Source organism: Palaemon carinicauda, chromosome 9 (genome assembly GCF_036898095.1).
Source record: "Palaemon carinicauda isolate YSFRI2023 chromosome 9, ASM3689809v2, whole genome shotgun sequence".
Taxonomy (NCBI): Eukaryota; Metazoa; Arthropoda; class Malacostraca; order Decapoda; family Palaemonidae; genus Palaemon; species Palaemon carinicauda.
In genome coordinates, this window is record NC_090733.1 from 3,813,550 (window position 1) to 3,824,923 (window position 11,374).

Here is an 11,374-nt window from a genome sequence, read left to right on the forward strand (position 1 = left end):
CCGTCGGGTAGTTTTGACGTACTTCTGTCCACAGGCATAGAGACAAATAAATACTCATGAATGAGTTAATAGATACAATTTAGTGAAGTTATTCATTGCCTATGATCTATCGGTGGTGAAAATGTCGTCAAAATCCGTAGAGTAGTTTTGACGTTATCTGTAAAATGGTGAAAAATGCAAATCCGGATCTAGAATCCGGAACCGGATCCAGAGCATTTCCAGAATTTAATTTGGTCGTTCATATCCTAAGATATGTCTGTGGTGAAAATGTCCTCAAAATCCGTCGAGTAGTTTTGACGTAATCCTGTCCACGGACACTCAGACAAATGTCCGCTGACACACAGGCAAATAAATTAAGCGACTCTAGATCATAACCTAATAATAATAATAATAATAATAATAATAATAATAATAATAATAATAATAATAATAATAATAAAAATAGGAAGGGCTAGGAGGGGAAGGAGGCATGTCCTATTCTGTAATAGCTGGAGTAAGCAGGGGGATGGTATAAGAGAAAAAGTAGGCCAGCCACAGGGTGTGGGTATTAGACACATATCAGGATAGTTACGCATGAGGACAGTTAAAAGCTAGGAGAACAATCCTCTAGGAAAACTACCCCTCCCTCCAAGTACAAAAATTGACAGTCAGAAAATAAAGAAAAAAGGTTGAAGACTAATTTCAAACATTGTTTATCAAATGCTTATGATAATAAGTTAAAATCATAAGATATACGAAAACACAAATTTACATAAAAAGTCTTGAAAGTGAGTTGAAGTTGTCAAAGAAATCCTAAAGTGAAAAGTAAATGCTTTAGGAATATGAATCATAAGCAATACTTTGTAAATATCCTACTACATTACTGTTACCATAATTTCTAATGACTGAAATAATACGGGACTGAACATTGTAAACATTTCTTTCAAGATGACTGTCTAGTAAAACCTGCTAAGAATTGAAACATGTGTATTTGTTGCAATACTTGTTCTCTGTTAATGTAGGCTAAAACTTCGTAATATTTGGATGACAACAACCAAATTTCCTTTGAAAACTCATGTGCCATCCTATAATGGCACCATTTGTTCTAGAATGTTCATCAGCTGTTTTGTTGTACATATTTCACAACTCTATTCCAAACAATACTTTCCGTCTTCCTCTTAGACATGGCCATCCTAAGTATGTGTCTTCAAAGTAGTCTTGCAACATATATGTTTCAGGCGGCGGAGGAATTTCAAATAATTTTTGGACGTCACAAGTCACTACCAAAGCTAAAGCTGCTACCATTCTCATTTAGATGGAAAACTTTTTTATCTTCTAGGTATCACTGCTGAAATATTTTAGACTCAACTTTTATGTATATGATTTGGCGAAAGTAAAAAAAAATATTTTGGTTAGTGGGAATGTCACTTGTAAACTGGAAGGTGTAGGAGGGGATGAAGGCCGACCAGAAAGAGTACCTGGGGAAGAGGCCAGACAGTAAGGTGTGTTAGAGGGGAGAAGGCCGACCATATGATGTAAGAATTTGAAAAGGAAGGCAAGATGTAAGTGGGGAATAATGACGGCTGCATGGTGTAGGAGTAGGAGAGGGGGAGCAGAGAGGCATAGGAGCGGATAAAGGCATCCAGATGGTATAAGATTGAACGAGGGCAGGTTGGAAAGTATAGGAGAGGAAGAGAGCAGGCCAGATGGGGTAGGAGTGGGAGAAGGTTCGTGGGTAGGCATGAGAGGGGATGAGTGCCAGCTAGATGGTGTAAGAGTTGTAGAGAGTAGGCATGCAGGTATTGGAGAGGACGAATGCAAATCAGATAGTGCAGGAGTTAGAGTGGGCAAGCAGGTATGCATAGGAGAGGATGAAGACAGGTTTGATATCGTTGGATTTAAAAAGGAAGGCTGGAAGGCATAAGAGGGGATGAAGGCCGGTCAGGTGGTGCAATGGATGGAGAGGGCAGATAGGAAGGCTTAAAAGGGGAAGATGGTGGGCCAGATGGTGTAAGAGTTAGAGATGGTAGGTAGGTAGGAATAAGAGGGGAAGAAGGAAGGCCAGATGGTGTAGGAGTTGGGGAGGGTAGGTTGACAGGCATAAGATGGGAGGAAGTCTGGCGAGATAGTTCAGAAGCTAGAGGACAGTTGGTAGAAAGACATAAGAGGCGAAGAAGGAGGACCAAATGGTGTGGTTTAAGAGCTGGAGAGAGCAGGAGCAGGTAGAGAGGCATAGGCAGTGAAGAAAGCTTGACAGATAATGTAGAAGTTGGATAAGAAAGGTAGAAAGGCATAGGAGGGAAAGATGAGAGGCCAGAAGGGGTATGAGTTGGACAGAACAAATAAGAACACAAAGAAGAGGAAGGCTGGCCAGATACTGTAGGAGTTGTAGTAGTCAGGTAGCTAGAGTCTGGACGTGTTGTGTTGAGCTCTGCTATTCATGCCTAGAGTCATGTTTTAGCTTTGTGTTCCTCGCTTAGAATATTATTGAAAAGATATCAGTTAATCTTATGGAGAAACCTAAGTGATAAGAAACAGTACACTATGTCTGCTCCTAACTATATCTGCTTCAAATGTAATGAAATGGATGGAAAACGGAAAAAATGGATAGTACGTGAATGTAAGAGACTCACCCATAAGAGATGCATGCATATAGTTTCAGACATCAGTGAGATTAACCGGAATAACGTACATTGGTTATGCCTTCACTGCGTACGGGATGCCGGACAAAACAATTAAGTATTATCAAAATTAAAGGAAGATGTAAACATGAGTACTGTGGCCCTGAACGCACAAGATGCGAAAATAAATGACCTGGAAAACATACTTGCGAACCTTGGTGCAGACGCAGCAAATTTCACCTACATCACCGACCTCACTGAGAAAGTTAATATTCTTGTCATGAATATGGAATCAATTAACGCAACACTTCAAACATTAATAGACCCAAAACCGGAGAAACCGACAATTGCTGACAAAGTTAAGGAAAAAAAATCTGTTGATAATTAAATCAACTAATACAACAACTAAAATTACTGAAACAAAACGTGAGGTTGAACAAGCACTTAAAGACATTCCTATACTTAACACGAGGTCAACAACGAATGGAAATGTGGTTGTAAACTTTGCAAACAATATGATCAGAGAAGAGGCGACAAACAAAATTCAGACATTGGTGGATGACACTAAAACGAGAAAAATCGAAAAACTAAAACCCAAAATAATGATATACAATGTATACAATGATGAAGATGATGTAGTATATGCTTTGATTCAAAGAAATAGCTGCCTGGGCCATATACAAAATATAGATGATAAGATAAGAGTAGTCCTCGGGGGAACCACAAACCATGTGCTGAAATGTGATCCTAAAGTTCGGAGGGCTATTCATTATAATGGGGACAAAGTTTCGTTACGATGGGTATCTATAACATACGTGATAGATACCACGTGACTGTCAGAGGTATTTGCATTTTGAAAAAGATTGCAAGTCTACGAATGAATATAAAGTCTGTGAGAAATGTTCAGGGAGACACTCCACCAGGGACTGTAATTCGGAAGTGTAAAAGTGTATAAACTGTAAAAAGTTAAACAGACCAAGTGACCATACAGTAAATTCTAGAGACTACAATGCTTTTGACTTGGAATTGAAAACACAAGCGGAAAATACTGATCACGGATACTACGGATGTCATAAACTGTGCCAATGTAAATATACAATCTGAAGGTAATAAGACTGTTCAAATTCGAGAATTGATAACTGACAAATATTTAGATATACTAGCATTATCTGAAACTTGGCTAAATAACTTGGACAAGGCAAAGATCGCTGAAATGACGCCCCCCACACATGCCTTCTTTCACATACCAAGAGAAGGTAGGTCTGGTGGGGGTGTCGGACTCTTTATTCATAAAAATTACTCAAATCTCAAAACGTTGAAAAGAATTAGTGTAACAAGCTTTGAATATGTAGAAATAAAATTTACGCCAAAAAATAGAAGAATTTCCTTTGTAACAATCAACAAACCTCCTAGAACAATCTCTATTACCTTTTTTAAAGAATTCGTTGCTCTCATTGAGATGATTATCATGGAGAAAAGCGTATTAGTTATCTGTGGAAACTTAAATTTTTGGATGGATGACGCATCAAATCCTGACGCTTTGGCATTTAGTGAGTTACTAGAATCATATCGATTATTGAATAATGTCGACTGCACAACTACTTTAACTGGGCATACGCTAGACTTAGTTATAAGTGATGACATAAACAATATTTTATCTGATATAAAAGTCGAAGAGAAATGTACTATGCAGTACACAAACTTATTACTTTTAGTCTACCTCAACAGAAACATGCATTAGTAAAAAAATAGACTTTAGACATAAATCAAATTTTTCTCCTGCCGTATTTATAGAAGTTACACAGAAAATAAATGACGCTATCAACATTTCCTGTGATCATGATGACCAACGTCTGTTAGTATGTAAGTGTGCTAAGTGTCTTATGACCACTTTATAATAAAGTGAGTAAAAGTGAATATGATACCATATGCCCACCGATGGAAAAGACTATAACCGTAACAGACAAATCTACTTAGTTTGATGGAGAGACTTCGGTAAAAAAGAGGGGAAAAAGACATAAAAAAAGAAAGTGGAATAAGTTCAAAACTGGATGTACTTAAGTAGAATACAAAACTGCTGCGTGTCAATATAACTACCTACTAAGAAGGAAAAAAAGTGAATAGTGAATACTATAAAAGAAAGATCCTCGAAGCAGCAACAGACATAGATAAGTTATATCGTCTCCTGAATTGTATAATGGGAAATGTTAAATAAAAGAAGCTACCTGATGGATAGAGTGACCAGGAACTAGCAAATAATTTTCTAGTATTCTTTAAAAACAAAATTGAAAACATAACCAGGTCATTTGTAAATACTCAACATCAGATTAATGAGACACCAGGCACACAGAAAAAAATCATACAATTTAACAACATAACACAAGATGACATCACAAGGATTATCACAAGAGGAAAAGAAACAAACGCCGCAATCGATCTTATGCCAATATCTGAAGTAATTGGAGAGAGAGATTTTTCTAGTCTTGTCGAAATAATAATGAGAATAGCAACTGCAAGCATTGATGAATGTAAGTTTCCTAAATCTGAGAAAATGGCTATAGTCACACCAGTTTTGAAAAATGCACTGGACTACCAGGAATTAAGCTCATATAGACCTATTTCAAATCTATCCTTTGGGTCAAAAGTGCTTGTATATGTAATTCTTGAACAACTAGTCAGCCACTTAGAAGTATTAGAAGCTTTGCCTGACAACAAATCTGCTTACAGAAAACTATACTCTACAGCGACAGCCATCTGCTCTGTTGTAAATAATAGGCTAGAAATGATGGATAAAAATAAATGAGGTATCTTAATACTGCTCGATCTTAGTGCTGCTTTTGATACAGTGTTGCATGAACTGCTACTAAATAATCTACGGTCCATCGGCGTTGAAGATAAATCTTTCGAATACTTAAAAGACTACTTTGTTGGTAGAAATTACTGTGTACAAATTGGAAACTCTTATTCATCATATGAACCCTTAAACAGAGGGATACTCCAGGGGAGTAACTTGGCCCAGTCTCATTCTGCATCTATACTATTGGTCTATCGAAAATGCTACAAAGGCATGGCGTGAAGTTTAAACTATTTGCAGATGACACACAATTTTGCTTCTCCATAAAATGATATACATGACACTACTGAAACTCTAAACCGAATCCTTGATAGTGTTGGAGAATGGATGAAATTTAAACAACTAAAATTAAATGAAAACAAAACTGAATTCATGGTGGTGGGTAAGAGAAACAGCGTGAGAAACTTAGGTGATATTCAAATGAAAATAAATAATAAGTTGGTGCCAATATCTAGTAAAGTTGAATATCTAGGTATATTTCTTGACTGTAACCTGTCTCTAAATGCTCAAATAGATAATGTAATAATAACTGCTGGTTATCATCTAAGAAATATTGCGTTTATAAAAAAGTACCTGGACGAAAATTCTGTAAAGAAACTTGTGATAAACTGTGTTATTACCAGGATTGGCTACTGCAACTCTATCTACTACAATATACCAAAAGTGCAACTTAAGAAATTACAAAACATAATAAACAGATGAGCAAGACTGATAAAAGGTGTCCCACCTAGAGAAAGGATCAGCCCTATACTAATCGATTTACACTGACTGCTCATTGAAGTAAGAATTGAATTTAAAATATGTAAAATAACCAATCAAGTTATCAGAACAGGTCATCCAAAATATTTAAGAGAATTGCTACATATTGCACAGCCAACAAATCGTGTCGACACGAGAGTAGTTAAAGATAGATTCAAACTGCTGGAACCTTGATATATGTCTACTTTAGGTTCTAGAGCCTTTATATATGCAGACCCGAGAGTATATAATAAGCTCCCACGAAACATTAGAATGATTGAAGACACTAAAGCTTTCAAGAGGAAAATGGAGATTTTCTTAGTTCATGAGTCTTTCGACAGCGACGATTTAACAGTAAATGCACAATATGTGATATGAAATGTTAAATACTCTGAACGAACAAGGTAAAACGATAGTGGGGGTCCTCTAGAGAGTGAGGTTCCCCTGCTGTATGGGACCGGAAAAGCAGCCATCAAAGTAAAGTAAGTAAAGTAAAGCATAGGAGGCGAAATTGGCTAATCGGGATGTGCAGAAGTAGTAGAGGGCACGTAGCAAAGTGTAGAAGGGGAAGAAGGCAGGCTAAAAGGTGTAAGAGGTGGAGTGTACTAGCAAGAAGGCATAGGATGGAAAGCTAACCAGAAAGTGTAGTAAGTGATGAAGGTTGGACAGATTAGCAGTTGGATAGGGCAGGTAGGAAGGCATAAAAAAAATAAGAAGGTAGGCCATGTAGTATGGGAGTGGGAGAGAGCACACAGCAAACTTATGAGGGGAAGAAAGCTAGTCAGACCATCTAAAAGTTTGAAAGGGCACATAGAAAATCTTAGTAGGAGAAGAAGGCAGGCTAGATGGTGTAAGAAAAGGATATAATAGGCAGGAAGACATAGGAGATGAAGAAGGCTAATCAGATAGTATAGGAGTTGGAGATGGCATATAGAAAACTGTTGTCGAGGATGAAGGTCGACCACATGATATAGGAGTTAGATCGTGTAGATAAGAAGGCATAGAAAAGGGCGAATGTTATCCAAAAAGTGTATGAGTTAGATAGGGCAGGTAAGAAGGCATAAGAGTGGGAAAAGGCAGGCCAACTGGTGCAGGAATTGGATAGGGCAGGCAAGAAGATGTAGGGGGGAGAAGGCAGGTCAGATGATGTAGAAAAGGAGATGAATGACAAGAAGCTCAAGAAGGAGATGATATAGGATTTAGATAGGGCATGCTGAAAGGTGCTAAAGGAAAAATGCCAGTCAGATGGTGTAAGAAATGAAGAGGGCAAGCAAGAAGGTGTAGTAGGGGAAAGAGGCTGGAATGATGATAGATATAGTGAGAGCTGTAGACGGCTGGCAAGAGGGTGTTGGAGGGGAAGAGGATAGGTCAGATGATGTAGAAATTTGAGAAGGTAAGCAAGATGCAGTAGGAATGAAGAAGGAAGGCCAGATTGTGTAGCAGTTGGTGAAGACAGGTAGAAGGTATTCGAAGGGAAAAAGGTAGGCCAGATGATGTACGAATTGGAGAGGGCAGTCTAGAACGTAAAAGATATAGGAGGGGAAGAAGGAAGGTAAAGTGATGTATGAATTGGAGAAAAAAGGCAAGAACGTGTAGGAATGGAGGAAGGCAAGCCAGATGGTGTGGGAGTTGGATAGGGTAAGCAACAGGTGAAGGGGGAGAAGGTTGCAGACCAGATAGTAAAGGAGTTGGAAATCAGGAGAAGGTGTAGGAAGGGAAGAAGGCATGGTAGATGGTGTAGGAGTTAGAGGGGGAAGGATGGATGGTGAACTGTAGTAGGGAAAGAAGGCAGTCCTGATGGTATGGGAGATTGAAAGTGATTGCTGAAAGATGTAGGAGAGGAAAAAAGGTAGGATAGATGGTGTAGGAGTTGAAGAGTGCTGGCAAGTTGTAGCAGCGGAAGGAGACAGGCCAGATATTCTAGAAATTAGAGAGAGAGCAGACAAGAAATGTTAAGAAATGAAGAATGTAACCCAGATAATGTAGGAATTGAAGAGGGTAGGTAAGAAGGTGTAGGAGGGGAAGAAGGCAGACCAGAATATATAAGAACGGAGAAAGGATAAAAAAATGGTATTGGAAGAGTGATGACAAGCCAAGTGGTGTTGGAGTAGAAAAGGGCAGACAAGGAGTTCAGGTATCAAGGTGTAGGGATGAAGGAGGTAAGTCAGATAGGAGAGTTGATAGAGAGAGTATCAATTAACTAAAATTTTTAAATAAATTTCGTAAACTGAACATAACTGAACGTATAGAAATTATACACTGAGAATTAGAATATTCCAAATATATCAAATGAACCTTCTTTGAAATATAAAGTGAGTCTGTGTTTCCAGAATTTCATTTCCAATTTAGTTTTTTTTTTTTTTCAACAGGTAATGTGAAATGAATGTTGTGTATTATGAATATTATATTTTGACTTCAACTGATGCGGTCATTTACCTGCTCGTTAATAATAATGAAAGGGGTAATTATTCCCAAGCATATTACCAAAATTACCAGAGGGTTTACGGGACTTTATGACTAATGAATAAATGTTTAGAATTGACAAAGCTCGTCTTGTTATTCTTCGCGTAAATATTTCTTCATTACCAGTCGCACTATCTCTCACCGTATTATATATATATATATATATATATATATATATATATATATATATATATATATATATATATATATATATATACATATATATATATATATACAATTATATATATATATATATATATATATATATATATATATATATATATATATATATACATATATATATATATATATATATATATATATATATATATATATATATATATATATATATATATATATATATATATATATATATATATATATATATGTGTATATATATATATATATATATATATATATATATATATATATATATATATATATATATATATATATATATATAAATATATATATATATATATATATATATATATATATATATATATATATATATATATATATGTATATATATATATATATTTATATATATATATATATATATATATATATATATATATATATATATACATATATATATATATATATATATATATATATATATATATATATATATATATATATATATATATATATATATATATATGTGTGTGTGTGTGCTACTGTTATAAGCACACATTGAGTATGTGTTGTTTCAGATGTATGTAGATGGATAACTGAATACATCTAAATAGTTTTTAAGTATTTATTCTATAAAAGAAACAGAGTTAAACATCTCCATCACTGGAGGAAGCTGGGTTGGTCCAGATGACCAATTCTGGTGAAGTATAGATATGAACTGACTAAATGCTCAGTTTATATTAGTCACGTCACAAACTCGGAAGACACCTGCATCCGGTGACGTCACAAACTTTCACACGCTTGAGACAATGTGTTGACGTTAAGAGGAATGTCAAATTGCTGAGGTTTGCATTGTATGTCCTGTTTACGATTTGAATGACTACAGCAAGTCCCAGGGTTAGCTCCTCCAACCAACATGACATATTACGTCATTTGTTTTAAACATGTAATATTAACTATTCTAATTATTATATTAGCTCGGCCAGCTATCTCAATTTTTTTTTTAAAAATTTAACAAGAAGCCAAAACATGGTTATTAGGTGTGACTGGACATACGTATTATTCTTTGTTTAACTTTAGCCATAATCAACCGAGGACGAATGTCCAAATAGGCACATTAAAAAATAATAACAATAATGCATATAAAAAAGATATTACCAAAGCAAAAAGAAAAATGCTTGATAAAACCAAGATCATATATATGGTACATTGCTAGCAAATGATTATATGATACCAAAAAAAAAAAAACTTCTGACTTACATATGATTCGGTAACTTGATAAAGAATAATTGTTACCTTTGTCAGAAACATAATACTCAATTTTTAGTGCACAAACACGAATTCCTGGTACGTACACGTACCACGGTTTTGTACATATATATACTGTATATATTTATATATAGGGCTGATATATTTTATTAGATGCCCATAGATTCTGTTATATATTTTATTTTTTTTTCTCTTTTCTTTTTTAACATTCCGGCTTATATATTTTTATTAGATGCCGAGAGAAAAAATGATTTATATCTTTTTTTTTTTTTTTAAATGTTGTTTTAAATGTTTTTTTAACAATGCAAATGTAGAAAATTTCTTTAATTACATATTACTAGCGTACTAATCAGCTTTTCATACAAACTCTTCCCGACAAATTACTCCTTTAGCGAATGAGGTGGCCACTCAAACGGCTTTGAACTGAATCAAATAGGGCGTATTGTCGGGGCTAGGCGAATCGTTCCTTTTTAGCTGCTTGCTGTGCCGTAACCTACGCCAAACAAGGATGTTCACGGCGATAAATATCACCACCGTGATACTCAAACCAGCTAGTAGTATGGGGTGAAGAATTTCCTTATAAGTCGGTGACAGGTGGTCCATTTCGGTTATTTTCATCAACCGCTTGGCAACTTGTCCGTTGTACGGGAGAGGAAGTGCTGGCATTGTAGAGGTCCAAGTGAAGTTCGCGAAGTAGGCTCGTTCTCTGATGATTGTCCGTAGACCAGTCACCATGGAATTCGGGGAAGTCCCGACACAACCATCTGCTGCGACGAAGATATGGGTGAAGGACGTGGATCCGTCAGGGCATGATACATTGAAGCCGTCCTTGTCGTATCGTATCCACGAGCCATTGTTCAGTCTGCAATTGAACTCATTATTGTCAAAGGGATAAAGCTTATCCAGACAATTTTCACTTGTATGGGAGAGAGCACCGTCTAGCACTATACCTAACTCGCATGAATCCATTAATTTTTTATGGAATTCAAATGAGTCAGCTGTACATATTTTTCTATCCATTGCGTCTGAACAGTGAGTTAATTGATTTAAGTCTTTAATGACCGTATATGTTTCCTTGTCTGGGGAAATCAATACGTGTCCTGTCAAACTGGATATTACTGGATTTGAGTGATTCGTCATGAAAGTCGGAAATGGTGATATCCTGTAAGATTGCCAGGCATCAGAAGAATCAAAGGGAATTTTAATCCAAATTTTGTTATTATCTACGTTTACTGTAATTAGGCTGTAATAAAATTCTAACCTATGTTCGTCTAACAAAGGAACATAGCCTAGTTTATCCCTTCCGTTCTTC

General features: G+C 35.9%; 1 protein-coding gene across 1 annotated transcript; it reads right to left on the reverse strand.

Moving 5' to 3' along the window:
- Nucleotides 1–1,877: 1,877 nt before the first annotated feature.
- Nucleotides 1,878–2,631, reverse strand: LOC137647357 (uncharacterized). Its single transcript, XM_068380754.1, has 2 exons — nucleotides 2,613–2,631; nucleotides 1,878–2,410 (listed from the first exon to the last, which is right to left on the reverse strand). The coding sequence occupies exons 1-2, from the start codon at nucleotides 2,629–2,631 to the stop codon at nucleotides 1,878–1,880; spliced, it is 552 nt and encodes a 183-aa protein (XP_068236855.1).
- Nucleotides 2,632–11,374: the final 8,743 nt, after the last annotated feature.